We start from the raw sequence: 19,732 nt of genomic DNA on the forward strand, positions 1-19,732 counted from the left end.
GTTTTGTACACAAATCGTTTTTATAGTTCAGGACTTTCTATTATTTTGCTCACTTACTTCCTGATTTACCTCTGTGTATGGATGTATCATAGTGAAACAAGCAGTCACCTTAAATATGGTTTTATTTTAATGACAACAACCTAGAAATCTTTTTTGTTATCTGATGTTTTGTGGTGTCTCTCTGGAATAATACTGAGTAGGATAAGCCAGTGGATATCACATTGTTTGACTTTCAAAGCCCACAGATGCAGACCAGAAAAAAGTATCTGAGAAAAACTGAGATTCCTGAACTGTTAAACAAGGACGTCTGTGCCTGCAGATACATTTTTAAGGATACATGCGCAAACTGTTTTAGCATTTTTTGCATATTTTTGCACCTATTTCCAAATCAGTGAACTGAATTTTGCCTTGGAGATGTTTTATTACCGTGGTTATGCTTTTTGTCTCTCCCTCGCTTTTTCTCTTTGTCAAACATGAATACATATTCAGGATCACTCAGGTTTAGTCAAGGTGCCAGGATGAAGTGTGTGTCATCATGGAATGACAGGGCAGCACTAAATCACAGAGAAGGGACTAGAGTGACAACAGGAGATGAGAGGAGGGGAGGGTTAGTTAAAGAAGTAGAACATCTAAAGAAAGCTGAAGAAGTTAGAACAAAGACGTTTTTTAACCTGAGTCAGAGAAACACTAAGAGAGCGTAAATCTGTGCCATTTTTTTGTAAATGCACAGAACTTTCACTTTAATTACTGAAGTTACTGGTGACAACTTGACAAACAGTACATTTGCACACAAATGTCTCATTTAGGAAATAGGAGGCATCTAGGGAGATCCTGTCTGGAGCCTCCGCATTAATCAAAGCCATCTGTTCACATTGCAAGCTTTATTGAAACCCAGCCATCGCAGTCTGGTTTATCCATCTCCATGAACAATTGCCTTGCCTAAAGGCTGGCATGAAAAGGGTTTTAAGATGGAGAAATAGCAAAATGCTTTTTGTGCATTTAATGTTTCCTACAATATAATGGTTCTTCTTTTGTGAGAAATAAAACTCTGCTACTTGGTTGGCATCTAAAAACAAAATCTACATTCTATATTTTTATCACGTGAACTTCAATGGATTTACAGTGGCAGTGGGAGTAGCAAGGGGCACATACTTTGACATCTCCTTTTCTTCTCTTTCATTAAGCAACAAAACTGATCTTTGGTTTTCACAACCAGGCTCAAATTCCCTTCCCCTCAAACATTTATGAGGAATATGTCAGCAGGCCACAGGCAGCGGGCTCTTTTCCACAAAACTGTAATGCAGTTTTCTGCATTTGAGAATAAGATGACTTTCATGAGAACACACTTGACATGAAAGGCACTAATGATCTCTCCCGGGAGGGTAACAGTGGCCAAATGATTGCTCTGTTGTGACTGTCACATCTATCCATATTAATAAATTCACAGGATTGTGTCTTTTTGCTGTCAGTGTGACCTGCTGGTACAGAGAGAACAGCCAACTGATGGTGGATCCAAAAAAAATTCTTCTTCTTCTCCATCCATTCCCATGAGATACTTTTTCAAGATACCAGCCTGCACTGCAAAAATGCCAATCCTAAGTAATTCAGTCCAGTGCTGAGTCTTAAAATCTTGCTTTCTTTAAAGCAAGATAAAAATATCCCAATAGGGAGATTTACTGTAGCCACTGTACATACTATAGATCTACAGTGTTTACAGCAAATTACAGTTCTCAATTTAGTTGCCATCAATTTCACGTCAATACTGAGTCTTGGATGTCACAAGCACAATGAGCTGGACTGATCTGAAATTTGGTGCAGAAAAGTATGCATGCCTATGTCACGCCGTTTTATTCAGTAGCATAGCCTGAAGCGAGAAATAATTAGACATAGTCATGCAGTTATAGCAGAGAAGCACAGCATGACATGCCGCATCATCTTGTTATGAGTTTTAAAACTGCTCTTATTCTGCCCGTCAAATAATTTCACTCTTTTAAATGCAGATTATTAGGACTTTCTCTTCTTTATTCATTCTTTCACCCAACTCTAGGCAAGGCCGTAGCCAGGATTTTAGAAATACTGTACCCAAGAGACCTGAAAATGATTCTATTCATTTTGATAGTTTTCCTGTCTGCTTCATTCATTTATTGTGGAAAAAAAAAAAAAATATAAATATATATATATATATATATATATATATATATATATATATATATATATATATATATATATATATATATATATATATATATAGAGAGAGAGAGAGAGAGAGAGAGAGAGAGAGAGAGAGAGAGAGAGAGAGATTGATTGATTGATTGATTGATTGATTGATTAAAAACATTGGTATCTGCCTTTTCAAAACCCACTACGTGTAACCTCAAATAAATATCTAGAGAAAATACCAAGGACATGACCTCTCTTCTTCAATTGTAGCTACAGTCCTGGATTAAGCCTCCACCAATGCAACATTGGCATTATGGATACCTAGTTCATTCTGCTCTCTTGCTTTTGTGCGTAATTACGCAGGGGCAGGTGTCACCAATTTCTGCGAGACTTCGATGCAAAGACTCAACGTGGCCTTTCCTTGCAGGTGAAAAGCTCATATCATGAAGCAGGCCTATTTATCCTTCATGCATTGTGCAGTTCAGAACCTACGAGGGAACATGAGCTTAAATCGTCACTAACGGGTGTGTGCGACTTCTCCGACCCTGCTCCTATTTTGTACCACTATAACACGTGTGGACAGACAGTGTGTCTAAGGTATGTAGCAGGTATGACATTGTCGTAGTTAATTATCATTAGTGATACTTCAGTTTTTCCTTTTGGTCCAGCAAAAGTGTCCAGGTCTTATTCAGCTCGACATGGTTATTATATGCAACATATTTTGGTCTTAATTTAGAATATATGAGTTACATTTATGGCTAAGGATTGTGAGAAAAAAAGTTGACTTGTTAATTGGATCGTCTTCTCTTGTTGCAGTAATGTGTCATATCCACATGAGGACGGTGTTTGTGCTGTTATGAAGACAGGGACATTCGCATTGACTTGAACTAAGCGGTTTGATTTGTTCTTTAGCCTCAGGCTTCAGACAAGCAAATTTGCGTCTGCAGCAAAAGGCCTCAAGTATTAAGTGGTCTGTGCATACCATACAGCATGTTATTCACATAGGCGTAGTGCAGAATGAAAGGAATAGAAACACAAACATCACACTTATCTGCATGAACATATTAGCAACTGGGAGCTAACGAAAAGGGAAACTATAAGAGAGAAATAGTTCCCTATATTGTCTACCAATAGCAATTTTCCCATTCTTTACAAGCTGAGCTGCACCAGGCAGTCTGACCTCTTGGCTGCAGTCTGATCTCTTCTGCTGTATATGTCACACTCTACCAGCACTTCAATTTATAGCAAATTCACTGACCCAGACAGTCTGGGTTCAAAACCAGTTCAACTTTATTAGAAGAAGTAGGGGAATTTAAAAAAAGCAAAACAAATGCATGAAAATGTTGTGTTTAGACAACAGACTGTGGATTCAGACAACGGACTGTGATTTGTCCAATCTCCGGTGATCCTCTGAGTAGCGTCGGAAAGTCTCTCCCAGCAGTGGTTCCAGGGCCTCAGCTGAGCGGTAGGAGCGGGCGCGCACGGCAAAGGCGATGACGCCACCCACTACTGCCACTACCAGCACCGCCGCGACAATGGCTATGGTGATGATCTCAGACAGGGTGTAGGCACGAGCTATGGAGAACGATAGGAAGATCGTCAGGGGTCATTGAGTTTTGTGGCTGTGTGTGTGCATGTGTGTGTGCTGCTACTCACTTGGCCACTGGACCTCATAGGAGTATCCCAGGTTTTCTGGGGCAGAGACAAACATCTCAGCATTGGCGACAGGAGGCCAAAAAGGAACCATGTTGAATCTCCGGTTGTGCCCAATAGGAGCATTCTCCTCAGGGTAGACTATTTCACCTGCAGGATGAGAAAAATAGGTTTATCCATCTATTCATCCTTCTGAGTAAGTTATGTTTCTGTATCTGCATCTAGTTCAGTCTGCGTGTACCTGGTTGGTGTCTGCTGAGCCACTCGTCAAATATTGCATCGGTGAATGTGTGCAGCAGGACAAAGATGGGATCATTGGGCGAGAGGTGAGTCTGTCCGCCCGTCCCGTTGAGGAAGAGGTGGGCCAAGTTGTGGAGGCTGCGGATCACCGGGTCGTACATCCCCTGGGGGGCGCTGTAGCCTACAAAATCCGGAACAACAAAGCCATTAAATGAAAGCCCAAAATTAGGAAAAACAAATGCTGTTTTTGAGCTAACCATATGTGCATGTGGGATGAGGGTCTTGTGTGTGTGTGTGTGTGTGTGTGTGTGTGTGTGTGTGTGTGTGTGTGTGTGTGTGTGTGTGTGTGTGTGTGTTTCTGGCTTTGTGTTTGTATCTGTGCAGTCACACATTATTTCAGCAGCTCTGTAGTTTGAGCTGAGCCCAACTGAACCTGAACATCCCCCTTCGGTTGATGGGAGGATGTTTAATCTTAAGTGCTGCTTTGATTGTGACCGTGACACATAACTGTGCACCTTCAATGGTGTTCCTGAAGCTCTCAGAGGAGGTGGAGTAATAAGGTGGAGTGTCGAAGGCGTTGAGCTGCAGACAGTCCAACACATCCTGGGGCTCTGGCAGCCTCTGCACCATGGGCCGAGCCACGTTGCCCGCTGGGTTCCTCCTGATGGGACTGGTCTCTGTGCCTGGGCGATAAAAACAGAACCCAAGGTCAGAGATAATATTATCTAACTCAGGTGAAATATAATTACCTCTACACTCAGACAACAGATAACTTAAACAACGACAGTTACAGTTTTTTGTTTAGGGGGGCACTCAGATTGTATTTCAAACTCAGACCAGTGGTCCCCACAGAAATGGAAAGAAAGATGATTAGAAATGCTGTATTATTTAACTACTTTCTAATTCTATGTGGGAGTCTAGACTAGTTTGATCAGTCTTAAACATGACAGGGTGGCAGTTTTCTTTTTTAATTGTTCACTATAAGTCAACAGTAGTGAGTGGGAGCTCTGTGACTGAACAGAATTTTTTTTTTCTCCCTCTTGCACGCATGATCTCATTCTCTCATTCTTTCTTTTTTTGTGCTTTCTCTCCCACATATACACAAACACACACAAGTGCATAAACAGAAGGCTACATAACTGCGTTGTCTGTCTGTTTGAAGATTATTCCCTCAGATCAAAGGAACCAGTAGACTGCTAGATTCCTGTCTTCAACAAGCACATGCACAAATGAGGCAACCCCCCTAACCCATTTAAGGAGATGTTGCTTGTTGACGCAGGAAATACCAGGCCTGTCCTGACTCTCCAAGGGGATTAATGAGACAGATCACTCACACGTTGGCCACTCACATGTTCTACCTGTATACCAAAATCTCTCAGCTTTTTTCTTATACATATGCAGTTGTTTCAAAAGGACTCCCCCTTAATGTGTTTGTACACTACAGTAAAAGAGGATAGACATTCTTTTATTAATACCAGATGAAAAAAAATATTGTATGAATTAGGTGTATTTGAAAACTAAAGCAAAGGTAGTGATTTGGGCTTGTAATATGGTGCCAGTGTGGAATGAGATCCAATCCCTGCAAATCTGATCACCAAAAGTCCAGCTTGTTACAGTGTTACACAGAGCTGCCTTATTCTAGTTTAAACAGCTTGATCCATTGGGAATTAATACTTGAAAAACTATTGTGTGTTCTGATGTCTGCTATAGAGATATTAGGCTCGCTGAATCAAAAAAAAATTTGAAATCCAGCGTTTTAAGATGCAGTGTACAGCACTTTGAATGCATACAGCAACTCAGAAGAAGTTGTTTAACAAATTGAATAGTTTCAAACAAAACTGGAGTAATAGCAATATCGAATGCAGCACAACAGCTGTGAGGTATTATTTATAGCAGCTCATGTTCTACATGCTCTCTTTATGAGCTCTTTGCCCTCTTTTCCGATGCAGCTGAGACTATGCTGTATATCAACACTGCTCTGTAACACAGTGTGGTATATAATGTGTGTTTCTGTGAATGGCCTTACTGTTGCAGACGGTGCCCAAAGTGTCATAGTCATCTACGCTCTCACAGATGACCCTCCACTGGGAGAACACAGAGTTGGAGCTGATGGAGCTCATATCGAAGGAGCTCCTGGCTCCCAGCAGGTCGTCAGTGCAGATGTCACACTCGCTGCCTCCGATGGCAAAGTTCCAGTAGGGCAGGGCGAAGGTGGGGTCGCCCAGCATGTCCTGCATACAGTGGATGGAATAAAAGAAGAAGGCAGGTGTTCATAAATGAATCGATAGATACGTGTGTGTAAAAAATAAAGTGTAATGAAGAGATGCAGTTTAATTTCCTTATTCCTTTCATGTTCCACTGTCTTTGCACTTTCATTCCCTCAGTTTTTTCACCATTTCCCTCATTTTCTTGCCATTTCCCACTTTGGTATATTTCTCTTTTACCTCTGTTCTCTTCCCTCCCTGCTCCCACTTTCTTCTGCAGGATAGCTTTCCGCTCTGTCGCCATCTCTTCAAATCCCCACACTCTTTCCTTCCTCCTCTTATCATCCCTTCTCCTGTCCTCACTTCCTTCATCATTCCATTAGCCCAAAAGCCTCCTCTGCTTCCCCTCTTCCTTTTCCACTATCCCCCTCTTTCTCCCTCCTTCCCTTTCCTTTACTCACCTGCATGTCTCTCTCCAGTTGCAGCAGATGAAAACGGTGCCAGGTGACAAAACCTGGGCCCTCATGGGAGAAGTCTACGCCTCCAAAACTGGTCTGGCCCGGCCCGAGGTAGGTTTTACTGACAGAGTAGTAGTGGCTCCAAACAAAGTAGTTGTAAACGGTGATGTTCTCAAACTGCGGGGTGTTGCCATCGGGCCCAAACACCTCCTGGTACCTACAGATCGGGGGGGGGTAGCAGGGTAAATGTCACCTTGTGTATTCCACACTGCTCTGAGATAACCAGTTTATACTTTCATTTTTCAATGTCTCCAAAACTCATATTGGTTGATTTGATGTGTGAGAATATATGCTTTTAGTAGACTGTATGTACATTTTACTTATGTGTGTAGCTGCCTAGGGGGACTTGGCTTCAAATATGAGGCCTGTAGTGTGGCCATTAATACAGGAGACATTTTATTTTTTTATTAGGAGGTTAAATGGGTTCTTCTACCTGCAGCCAAGAACTGCTTAAAAAATGAATCTGCTATAATCCTCAGATGACTTGGAAGGATGTTATTCACAGATGTATGTACTGTTACTTTGAAGATTATAAATCCCTTTACTCCTGCCTAAACTGATCATTTGCTCTTCCACCTGCAGCTTAATTGGAAAGCTGCCATGAGAAATTTTATGATTTTACTGATAATTTTCAAAACACAGCATGGGTTCACCCATAGCTATATTACTGAGCTTTCAGCTGCCAGACTCAGCTAGACTGAGCCTGCAGGTCTTTGGGCAAAGCTTGGCTGTCTGTTCCACAGTCTTGATACAAGACCAAAGACTGGCTGAATAAAGACCAATCTTCCTTTGAAATTACTTCATTAAATTAAATCAGTATTCTTAGCATTATTTTTATTATAATCAAGCACATATAAAATTATTAAAATGATATAATATATATGCTTGTGTATGTACCGTCGTGTACAGATGACCAGGTCAGGGTGGACAGTCCTCTTAGCTTGGTCCATAGCGTTCACAAATGCCTGCTTCTCAGCTGTGCTCATCTGCATGATATTCCTCCTTACTGGAGCAAGGTTAAGGGGGTAAAGGAAGACAGGAGGGCAGGAAGAGAGAGAGTAAGGGGTTGTTGAGGTGTGGGAGGAACGAAGGAAGAGAGCAGGAAAGAAAATGTTATTAAAAATGAACACAGACATTTGCTTTCCCTAACAATAAATGCTGCCTTCATTCCCTTGCCCAAATTTTCCTACGTCTTTGAGGCCCACTGGTATCTTAAAGGGTACAGTAGGAGATAGACATTGAATTTTTAGGTTGCCAAAGCTTAGTTTAGACAGCATCCACTCTCTTACCCACAGAGATCCTCTGATCACAGTTTGGTCCAGTCAGTCCATGTCGGCATCGCCCACAGTTATAGCCACTGAAATTCCCATTACACTGGCAAGTGCGGTTGAAAAATCTCAGCGGCCACCTCTCTCTGTCATCACGCCCAGCATAAGGGTACTGGGGTCCATGGCGCCGGTTGTCTGCTGCGATGGCCACACACTGCCCCCTTCCTGTGCTGGAGCCACACTCGTCCCCTGCCGTCCCGGTAGGAGACGGGCAGCACTGGCCGCTCCGCAGCCCCTCAGGGGTGACGCACTCCCGAGGGAACTGGGCCAGCGTTAGGGTGACACACAGGGTCACCATCAGAAGACCCACTCTCCACATGCTACCAAAAATCCAGAGAGAAGGAAGGGTGAAAGGAGGGGGAGTATTTTAGGTACATGAGGTGAGTCAGATGGGAGAATAAGGTTAGAATAAAGTAGGCTAGGAATTTCAGAAACACAAAGAGTAGACAAATTTTACATTTTGAGAATTGTTGTTTTACATCCATTCATCCATCTTTGTCTAAACCACTTATCATGTTCAGGGTTGTAAGGGGCCGGAGTCTATCCCAGCACACATTTGTTAAGATGAAGACAAAACATTCAATACTCTGCAGACATACACTTCAGTTAAGCTCAAGAACAACTCACTCATCTTGTGTTCTCTTGTTAAAGCCAATTGTCTTAACATTATTCTGAAACTTCACTTCTTACACGCCCCTGCAGGCAGTACGAGTCATTCATAATTCACAAAGCCATTAGCTTTCAACTGTTACAAGTTCAGAAATGCTTTTAACAATAGATGGCAAGAGATGAATTGCTTCAACCTTTTTTTGAGTTAGATTTGCTTGTCTTTTGAAGCTTGTTGATTAGGAATGAATGAAGGAGCAATTATTTTACAACAAAACAGTGATAACAACCACCCAAGAAAAGTTACCAATTAAAAATGAAAACTTGAAAAAAAGTGTTATACATGTCTTTTGCAGAGATACTGCATATTATGAATGATTGAATGCATGACTCAGTCAATAATAATACTCAGCCAACTAGTGTAACATGGGCTGCTATGTGACAACCTGTCATATATATGTCATATATTCTCATCTGAAATAAAAGTTGATTTTCATTCTTTAACTTTGCCAATAGCTTAAAGGTACAGTTCACCCCAAAATCCAAAATACATATTTGTCCTCTTACCTGTAGTGCTATTTATCCATCTAGATTGTTTTGATGTGAGTTGCTAAGTTGTGGAGATATCTTCCTTAGAGATGTGTGCATCTTTTTAATATAATGGGACTAGATGGCACTCGTTTGTGGCGCTCAAAGCACCAGAAAAATATATTTGAAAACTCAACAGCAATGTCTCTTGACCAGGTTACTCAAGATAATCCACAGACCTTGTTGTGAGCAGTTTCATGTCGGAACTATCTTCTTTCTATCAATAGTTCCTCATCACAAGCCGAGTTCCATATAGTCCCAATATATTACAAAAATGTATTTTTGATTTTGGGGTGAACTGTCCCTTTTAAATGTACATTAGTCCACTTTCAGTTTGTAAACAATGCTGAAGCAATCATTCACCCTGTTAAGTTGTAAGACTTATTGCATTCTACAGTTTATTATGCGACAAAGCATCGGTGTAATGTGTTTACCCTACCTCTGACTGTGCATGCTGCTCCTCTCTGTCTGCAGAACTGTAGCACCCCAAGGGTCAGCCCATTCCCCTCTTCTGGCTTAAATAGCTATTGAGCGCATGACCAGACCTTTGTGGGGCTTATGTAAGCACACACACACGCACAAACACAGTAGACAGACAGTACACATGGATACACTTGAGGGTTTAAGTGGTCTCTCAAACACTCATTCATATGCAACACACACATGACTTGTGATCATAACCCAATATACACCAGTCTGTGTGGTCACTCACACACAGACTCAACTGTGAGATAGCATTCATTCTTAAGTCATAATTGAGTAAATTCGGCTATTTTCATCCAAGTAACAACGTGGTGGTGCAATGGTTTGTTATCTGTTGAGACAATCAGGTATGTGGGGAAACATTCTTGATCATTTGTGCGCACAAATTAGTTATTTGTTCCCTCTAATTATTTAATTTTTGTGCTCAAATTCTCAAAATTTTCAGACCAGGCCCTGCGGAGTAACTACAGAAAAAGCCATATTGGGATGCAAGAACGAAAGCACAAATTCAACATTAACATTTTAATTTTGTTCTTCTCAAATCACAAATGATGATACAAAGGTCAGGAGTTATGTAGATTAAAAATCAAATCAAGTTTTAAACTTCATCTCAATAATGAAAAATCTTTTTTTCTTGTAGGCTAGTGCTGGACATTTTAATGAGACCATGCAGATATTGTACTCTATGGTACCGCCAAAGCACTTTGTGAATAAATTGTATTGAATTACTGATAAAACAGGGAAATTGTTCATACCCACTGCTCCTTTTTACATTGTGTTCAACAGTTTTGTACAGCATGACTGATTTGGTCAGTATGAAAAACATTTCTTAACAATTTCATTCTGGCCTAAAGAGCTCACTGACATCAAACTAGATTCATAACATTTTTATCACATTTACACACACACACACTCCCATACATGCTCAGAGTATTTTAAAACATGCTCTTCCTGTTCACTCATTCTCACAAGTGTGCTTCACCTGTTAAGGCACACTCCTACTTCCACACATTCACACATGCCAAATGTGGTAGTATTCCTTTCTTTCAATTTACACACACACACTCACACAGGCAGACATACAGTCATAAACACCAAATACAAATGTGTTACATATACAGTAGTTATTACACTCCTAATCCAAGGCAGTCTGTGTTGGGTTGGTTAGGGTTTGAGAATTTAGGGTAATTCATTGGGTGTCTGAGTAAATTGGGATTGGGTGCAGGGATGGAGAGTGGCTTTTGGGGTTTTATTCAGATACAGTAGGAATAGACAAAACAGTTGGACCCCCTAGAGAATGGAAGTCCTGAGGTCTTGTGAAGAGTCTGGTCCTGGTCCAGTGTTGGCCGACTCTTCTGTAGTGCTGGGCGGGAGGTCAGACATGGCTATCGCATGCTCCTCTTTGTGCTGCTCTTTGTTTTGGGCCAGAGTTGAAGCCACATCAGATGGGTCAAGCACTGCTATCCTGGTAGAGAGGACAGTAGGGCAGTTGGCAGCCATTGAACAGTTGTAATGGATAAATAAACAGAAAGGGAAAAGGCAGGGCTGTTTGATAGCAGGAATAATCACTGCATGCAATAGATACAAATTTGATACAAATGAGGATAAAATCGGCTTTGCTTTACACGAAAACAAAGACAGGCTCATTCTGATGGGACACTTAGGGTACCCGTAAAATTCAAACACATCTTAATTTGATGTTTTCATAATGGCTGTTGAACTGCTGTTGAATATGGTGCCTCGAGCAAATGCGAATATTTTCACTGCAAGGTCTGTTTATTTAATGATTTCCACACCAGATGGAGAAGCCTACAATCTGTGGTGGAAGGAAATACACTGAGCGGTAATGACACACCCAGATATAAATAGATCACTTGACATTACTTACTAATTGCAGGTGAAGCTGTCCTGGATGAAAGAATTTGCGCTGCATGCATTTTAACATGCCCTAGTTGATTTACCCTCAAGGGTATCCAAACTGCCATCTTAAGCGTCATTCCAGATGTATAACGCATGTATGCTAAAGGGCTGCAGCTTACCCAGAATGCATTGTGGTCATTCATTGCTTCCTCTGCTGTAGTCTGCCATGGTGCACAATTGAATTCAGCTACCTGCTAGGTCAGTACTAGGTTTTCTAGGTCAGGTTGGGGCTGTTTTGTTATGAAAAGCACTTTGTATAATACATTTTTTTGGGGATTTAGACTTTTTTGTTAAACTTGTGGATCTCACTTTTCTTTATTTTATTCTTTATTCTGTTATATTCTCATTAATTAGTCCTGCTTAATGGCCAGTACTTTCCATTTCAAATCCTTCGCTCCCCCCCAGACCCTGCCGTCCTGCTTTCCAAGTAACTACATCCACGATGTATTGTGCCACATATTATCAAGTTCCAAGAAGAAATAAAGAAAGGCCTGTTCAACAGCTACTGGAATACAGGTTCAGCTGGTCTGCCTCAGGATTGTAGAGCAGTCATAGTCAGATGCAGTCCTTTCTTGTGGTTGCAAACCCACCGTTTTGCCCTGCAAATACTGTATACCAAGTTCATTATAATTCTGAGTAAAATACTAAGTGTGTGAATCCTGATATCTTTGGTTCAATTACAACCATTTACCTGCTGTACGACTCCGTCTCCTTAATTTTGAAAATGCTTATTTTGTCAGGAAATCTCAAGAAGAACATTTTGGGTTTCAAAATGTACATGATCTCCATAAGGCTTTTCTTGTGGCTTCCACAGTTCATCTACACTCACTGAATTTGTTTGCTTTGCACCACGGCTTCTGGCATCCCAGTATGTGCAAGGAGCAGCACTTTGTGCCTTTGTTGTTGAGATGATACTGCTGCTAAAGATGTGACTTTTAGATAGTATTCTAAAAGAGACTTTTGGTGTCTGTTGGCAGTGTTTTTAGTGATTCCCTCTTCCAATGACAACTGGATTGTCACTGCTGCTATAAAGTATCTTAACAAGGACACATTTCAAGATGACTCTGTCGACTGTTTAATAATTCAGTGTTGCTTTGTTATCGTCTGTGCTAGGCACGCATCAGATTTCTTTGTGTCTTGCACACTTTCACTTGCAAAAGCAACAGACATACTCATAGGATCACATACATGCAACTTCAAGTGTGCATGTGAGTTTTGTTTCTATACACAGAGTCTCTCAGTCTCTGTCTTTTTTTTCTCATTTTTTACACACATCCTCACCCCATACTTTCACATGATCACCCCCCACACACACACACACACACACACACACACACACCGTTGGCTTATTATTGATCCAAGCCTGCTAGACTGATTAGAAAAAATAGTGGCATTACCCAGTAATGCTTTGGGTTCACGGGACTCACAATCTCATGTGACCCAGTGAGCAGCCTGCTGAGCACATAGCTTACAAAACAGCCAGGAGGGAATCAGCTGAGAAGCACACAACTGGTGGTTCCTATGAACCATAAGTTTTCAGGTCAGTGCACCACATTTAGCCGGCTGACAATGGGCAAGTCTGACATCCGGTTAGTGTTAGTGACAAGGAGACTGATGCTGTAGAAGTCAGTCTGGTGGGTAGCAGAAAATCTGACTCTAGTAGGGAATCTGAGAGAGAGACAGTAAGAGCCTAGCAGAGAGGTACTCTCTGAGCTCAGTGAGATCATGTCAACCTTGAAATGAAACCTTGAAATGGAAATTACCTGCATACTGAATTTATAGCTCCCAGTAAATCTAGCATAGATTTCTAGCATTGTCTTTGCTTTTATTACATTTATTGGGAGCAATCAGTACAGTATGCAGATGTTTTGTCTGATTAAATTTTTGATTCATCACATGTGTAAAACACTATCATCAAAACACCAAATGAGGAAAAATCCTTTTAGAGTAACGGTGTACATCCCTGCAGTAGAGCTCCACAGACTTGAAAAATCTATGTCAAGGAGCACTGAAGCTGTTATGGCAGCTTGTGGTGGCCTAAAAGACCTGATTTTTCCTTTAATTTATAACTAATCTGTATGAATCTATGTAACCACTATAGATGTTATAGATTTTTATTTGAACATACTGTTGAGTGTCCCCATTGCCTGCAGGAAGTGTGTCGTCACTGCAGTCACCTCCTGTAGCAGCCTCTGGTTCAACACACCCTTCCTCACATGCCCGCTGTAGGGCCAGGGTACTGCATACACACATATTCACAAACAAACACACAGAATCTCAGATATTACTGTTGTTGCTGACTGTTGCCGGTCTACAAATTAACTACATGTTGCACTGGGCCTGTGGAAAAATAATTTTAAAAAAACTAGTACAGCAAATTACTGATGAAAGACCATTATCTTTTTGTTAGAGAAATAATAATTTTATCAGTGTGGAAATGTTAGCTGTAACTTGGGCAACATCAGAAGCAATCTTGTACCAGCACTGCTGTTAAGTCCCATCTGTGAATGCAGCGCTGTTGGTACTACAGGAAGTAATCAGATGGCTTATTTCGGCTATTAGAGAAGAAGCACTGGGAAATGATTGATACTAGTGTGGATGCAGACTAAATATTATTTTGATTCCCATTCATAAAAAAATAAAGAGAGGAAAGGAGTCTGTTTTACAAAGACTGAACCAAAAGAATAAATCATGCTACGGCATGGTAAGATTAGGGTTGTAATGGAAATCTATTTTTGTATAAGGCTGTTGGATGTATAATGTAGCTCAGCCTTCCCAAATTATGTCAATGGATGGCAGGCTACAGGAAATAATATTGGCTAGAAGTTGAGCAGTATTCATTAAAGAACATTTGATTTGGACTGTACTTTAAGTCCACCAGAAAAGTTTGGGGTACAAGACCAAGTTTTTTTAAATGAGTATTCCTGGAAATTAAGTGCAGAGAAACCGGTGTTACCTACCTGTTTTTGTTACGACATTTGAAGATATAGATAATAATAACAACGGTCTCCAAAACCAAGAAGACTGCAGCAGAAATAGCCCCAATCTTCCATGCCTCCAGGCCCAGCTCACTTGTCACTAAACAGAGGGAGGGCAGAGGAGGAGGGATGTGTTGGATTTAGTGGTGAATATACAATCATTTACCCATCAAAAACAAGAAATCTGATGCACTACGCTCAATCAGTTGTCCCTCAACTGCACATAAAGGAAGCTGTACTCTGACATACCATTTATTTTACACTGTCACATAACAGTTTTCCAGAAATAAAGAAAAAAACGTTTTTTTTCTACTGTCACGTCATTTACACAATCTACAGTCTAGCTGTTTTAAATTAGGCTAGCTCAAAGGGGCATGTGTGTGATGCATAGGGGCACAGAAAGAGTATAAACTAAATACTTCTCATCCATTTTACTGAGGCAGAAAATAGCATATTATATTGTGACGAGATGGTCCCAACTTTCTGGTCTTACCCCACCAGTCAGAGTGTGTAGTTACTGCTCCACTGCTTATTTAAATGGAACATTAACTTGGCCATCTGTATATTTTGTTGGCAGAATCACGATGATGATCTGTTTTCCTCTTCTTTGTTCTACCCAAGTTTTAAGCTGCAGAAAATCTGCTGTAATATATAACCAAAGCCATTTTTAGCCTAATACGCAGTTCTGAAACTGCTTGTGAGAACTACAGTATATATTATTTTAAGAGTTCACTTCCCCTCAAACTTTTCTTTAATGAGACATTAAGAAAGAATTTGATCAAAACCAGAAGAATTCATAGGGGCCCAAGGAGTCAACTGTAATATATTGTATTTTCCTTTTAGATTTTTATATCCTTTTGTAACCCATTTTACCTGTGGTTCTAGCTGTATCTTCCACCAGCTCATTGGCCTCCCCTGGTTCCTCGCCTTTTGCCTGAGGGGATTCAGCTAGAACATCCGTCACAAAATGATCCAGTGTTGGTTGGGCCACAACAGGGTCATGAGGCAAAAGGTCATCAGTAGGGGTGATTATCTCATTGTCATAGTTAGATTTCACATTACCAAGGGTATTTTCTCCGATCACCTCACCTAGGGATGGGCTTGGGGTGGGAGCCTGGTTCTCAGGGCTCTGCTCAATGGGGGCGTCAGCACTATCTTCGGGCTCTGGTGCAGAGATGACCAGCACTTCTAGAAGAGGGGTTTGGTATGTGACACACACATGAAAATTAAGCCAAGAGGCCAATGTTTAGGGTTTAGTGGACCTATGGAATGTAGAATAATGAATAGATGTGGTGCAGCTGAGAGCAGCAGGTGGATCATGATTTGTATGCATTTGTGAGCGAACTCATGGTATCACAGTATCTCTATAGTGCAGTATTTGTATTTAGCATATCAGTCTTTGCATGTGTCACAATAATCATTGGGCTTTAAGAGAATGTTAGAACTTTTGACTGATAAATTATTAATGTTCATGTCAAGATATTCTGAGAAACATTTTCTCAGATACTTTCTACCAAAAGCTTGTTGAAAAATCCTGCTCAATTCCCATCCAAACTACACAGCTGACGCAACCAGAGCAGCTAATGTTGAATGTTTTTACCTTAGTTTTTCAGGACATGGGCTGGTAACCAATATTATTGTAAAGCGTATTAAAGGGGCTCATAATCTTCTTTTAAGAGCTTTCCTCTTTTAAAGTAGGTTAAGATGCAAACGATGCAAGCTTATCCAAAGCTGCTGAGTCTAATGCAACTGAATGTTTAAAGATAAATACCATTGCAGTTTTAGGTTTTTGTGGCCCAAATTATGAACAGGTTTTACATATTCAACATTTCAGATAGTTAACAGATAAGGATGTACTGAAAGTAAAATGAATGGGGCAAAATATGGAGCTCATTAATAAAATGGGATGTAAGTCGACAAGAAGATCTGGAATCGTTGGGAATTTTGAGGTTACAGTGGGGCATGGTGCCAGTTTCAGACCACCACACTGAAGACTAATTTCTTTGTGCCATGTTTCAATTTTATTGCCCAAACACATTCCCAACATTTTTGCATTTTTTCCTATTGGAAACATTTCTCACCTTGATCCTCCTTTTCACTGCCCTGTGAGGTCTCCAAAGCAATCTGATCCTCTTCTCCTGCTTGGTGGTCACCCACCTCATTTACCAATGCCACAGATTCCTCCTTGATTACACTTTCTCCATGTCTTTCACCTCCTTCTGCTCCCCCCACTTCTGTACCTTCTGCTTCTACCTCTTCAGCAGCTCCGTCCTCCACCACTAAATGGCCTTGTTCATCCTCTTCCTCTGGTCCCTCAGCCTTCACTATATTTACCTCTTCCTCCTCCTCTACCAGCTCCCCTACTACAGTTTGTGTGGTCTCCATCTCATAATTATCAGAAGGCGGTACTATCACCTCACCTTCAATTTCATCTACGTGAGTTTCTTCCTCCAGAGCTTCTTCCTTTCCCCATACATCCCCTATCTGCTCCACATCAGCTACCGCCAGGCTAGGGTCAGACTCTACCACCGTCTCCTGCTCTGGCTTTCCACCTATTGCCACCTCCACAACAGCTGGAGTTTCCTCTACCTCCTGTGTTTCTGTTTTAGCTGCTCCTTCTTCTTCCGACAACACAACCTGCTCTTTGTTGTCCTCCACCCCTGCCTCCTCCACTGTAGCTACAGTTTCATCTACAACCTCCTGACTGACTTCAGTGTCTAGAGACTCATCGATAACCTCCACTCCCTCTGCTTCTCCTCCTCCAGTTTCTACATCTGCTGTGGTCTCTTCCACGGATGCAGCTGCAATCTCAACCTCAAAAACTCCTTTCCCCTCTCCAGCTACATCTTCAAATCCATCCACCTCTTCTATCTCCTGCTCCTCTCCGACTCCAGTATCTCCACCCTTGGCGCCTATATCTTCACCCTCCATCTCCTCCTCCACTGCCTGCTCCACCTCTGCCTCTGTGTCTCTTTCAGTCTCTCCTATTTCAACTCCCAGCACATCCTCCTCAGCCATTTCCTGCTCTGTAGTCTCCTTTGCTTTCGCTTCACTTCCTCCTTCTACCTGCCCCAGAGCTGCCTCCACCACCCTCTCCAGCAGCTCCTTCAGCACTTCCTCTGCCCCACGACCCTCCACCTGCTCTGAGGCCTCCTGCACAGCCTGCTGCACCTCCTTCAGGCTAGGGGGGGCCACCACGGGTACCACCTCTGCAGGGGGCAGCTCTGGTTCCTGGGGTAAGGCCTGGTCATCTTGGAGGGTGACCACTGTGGAGGATTTATGGAGGTAGACAGACATAAGGCATACTATCAAATATGTTGGTGTTTTTTAGCAGCTGTTAACACCAGACAAACCTGGAATATATGATCAGTGGTGTTATATGTGGTGTACTATATTGATACTGAGGATGAAGGAATGTTGAACACTCAAGGAACAGGTGCAAGGATTATGGTTATGGCATGTTATAAAGCCATATGTGGCGCCATAATCATCTGTAAATCCCTTTATGAGAAATATAGCAACATTCTCATTTATGTCATTAATGCATTAAGTCATTCTAATTCGTTCCTTTATTCCTTCATTCAATTAGACATTTATTTACTCATTTATTCATTGTTTCAAAATACAAAAACAGAAGGAACTTAGTTATACACACATCACACAGGTGCAAGGTTATTAGAAATTATTAAATAAATTTGTGGTCAGTGTCCAGGTGTAACTCTTTTCATCAAAATACAAAGACATCATCAGATTGATAATAAAAGGTATTTTGCATAATGCCACCCTACCTTCAGACGTGCAGTGTTGTATCAACAAAACCACTAGGAATCCTTTCAAAAAGCAGTACTCCATGTTGTCAGAGAAAACATAAAAATATACTCCAAAACAATCCACGTCTCTCCAAGGAAAACACTCTTAACTTCCTTTCGTTCTTTCAGTCTTGCTCAAATGTCAAGTGTGAGTGTGTACACCACCGCAAGACATATACTGAGTGTGTAGATTCTGGATGGTTGGACAGTAAATTGGGCCTGGGCAGGGAGGGTAATGTTAGCAGGTGACGCTGAAAGGAGGGAGGGTGAAAAAACGAACATTGCCATGTTAAATATTGCCACCCCGAGGTGTCTTCGTACTACCAGGTGTCTCTATGGGAGTTGGGGGAGGGTGGGTAAAAGTAGCACTTCAGTGATAAATGCTTTTAAGACCCTTACAAGGGCTGTGGTGAAGCTTGGCCGGCATGTCACACACACAGTGAACTCTGGAGGAGCAATTATAGGTGGGCTGTGAGTTTGGGGCGTGAGTGATGCCACCATTAGTGCTTGACATAGAGCTAGGGAAAGTAGATCTGAGTGTAGCACAAAAATACTGAAAGCAAAAGTTCATAATATCATACACCTAACAAAAAGTAGTTTTCTCTTGAGTTGTTTCACGCAGAAGATGTGAAATGGCTTCCCTTGTGTTTGTGTTACAGGTGTTTTTATTGATCAGTTTATATGGCATTTCTTTCTACCACTACACTATATGGTTTCCATGTTAGGTTAACAAAGACATCTATGTCTATCATGTTATGTAATACAAATAATGTTTATGTTACATGGATGTCTAGCGTGTCACTGTTCAGTCTGTTAGTGTTGCAATACACGGAGACTGGATGTAGGTGTTACATTAATTGGGATCTATCTGTAAATGTACAGTGTCAGCTACGGTGTATTGCTAGAGGCATTGAAAAATCCCCAGTTGAGTTTTTGTGCCGCAGTTTATTTATATTCATATCCAGGTTAGCAACATTGAGACATCCCAAGCGTACACAACAAGGAAAGGACTGAAGTGTTTCTCTGTGAATGCAGCCAGGTATGAAATTGAGCATCTGTGTTTTGCAATCACAAATTTGTCCATTAACACTGTTAAATATGGTGAATTCCAGGTCCATACTGTAAGTTAAGGAATAAGTGACCAAACAAACTTAGTGCTGTATACATCCAGTGGAGATAATAGGGGCTGGGGTGTTGCTGAGCGGGCCTAGTTTTTTGGGGATTTTTGTCACACTAGCTTTGTGG

The 19,732-nt window shown here is 41.3% G+C and overlaps 2 protein-coding genes across 4 annotated transcripts; both read right to left on the reverse strand.

The window, feature by feature from the left end:
- Positions 1-3,426: 3,426 nt before the first annotated feature.
- tyrp1b (tyrosinase-related protein 1b) lies at positions 3,427-9,889 on the reverse strand. The gene is made up of 9 exons (XM_044190956.1): positions 9,737-9,889; positions 8,065-8,423; positions 7,673-7,781; positions 6,719-6,932; positions 6,080-6,284; positions 4,569-4,736; positions 4,055-4,234; positions 3,817-3,963; positions 3,427-3,735 (listed from the first exon to the last, which is right to left on the reverse strand). The coding sequence occupies exons 1-9, from the start codon at positions 9,748-9,750 to the stop codon at positions 3,530-3,532; spliced, it is 1,602 nt and encodes a 533-aa protein (XP_044046891.1). The 5' UTR covers positions 9,751-9,889; the 3' UTR covers positions 3,427-3,529.
- Positions 9,890-10,287: 398 nt separating this feature from the next.
- Positions 10,288-18,938, reverse strand: si:dkeyp-118a3.2 (actin cytoskeleton-regulatory complex protein PAN1). 3 transcript variants are annotated; one of them, XM_044190937.1, is made up of 7 exons: positions 18,467-18,734; positions 16,760-17,944; positions 15,768-15,866; positions 15,552-15,626; positions 14,661-14,778; positions 13,829-13,939; positions 10,288-11,245 (listed from the first exon to the last, which is right to left on the reverse strand). In XM_044190937.1, exons 1-7 carry the CDS (start codon positions 18,528-18,530, stop codon positions 11,071-11,073), a joined length of 1,827 nt encoding a protein of 608 aa, XP_044046872.1. In that variant the 5' UTR covers positions 18,531-18,734; the 3' UTR covers positions 10,288-11,070. The 3 variants fall into 3 exon arrangements, with proteins under 3 accessions (XP_044046872.1, XP_044046870.1, XP_044046871.1); XM_044190935.1 differs by having other exon boundaries at positions 15,552-15,866; positions 18,467-18,740; XM_044190936.1 differs by lacking the exon at positions 13,829-13,939 and having other exon boundaries at positions 15,552-15,866; positions 18,467-18,938.
- Positions 18,939-19,732: the final 794 nt, after the last annotated feature.

This window comes from Siniperca chuatsi, linkage group LG3 (genome assembly GCF_020085105.1).
Source record: "Siniperca chuatsi isolate FFG_IHB_CAS linkage group LG3, ASM2008510v1, whole genome shotgun sequence".
Lineage (NCBI taxonomy): Eukaryota > Metazoa > Chordata > Actinopteri > Centrarchiformes > Sinipercidae > Siniperca > Siniperca chuatsi.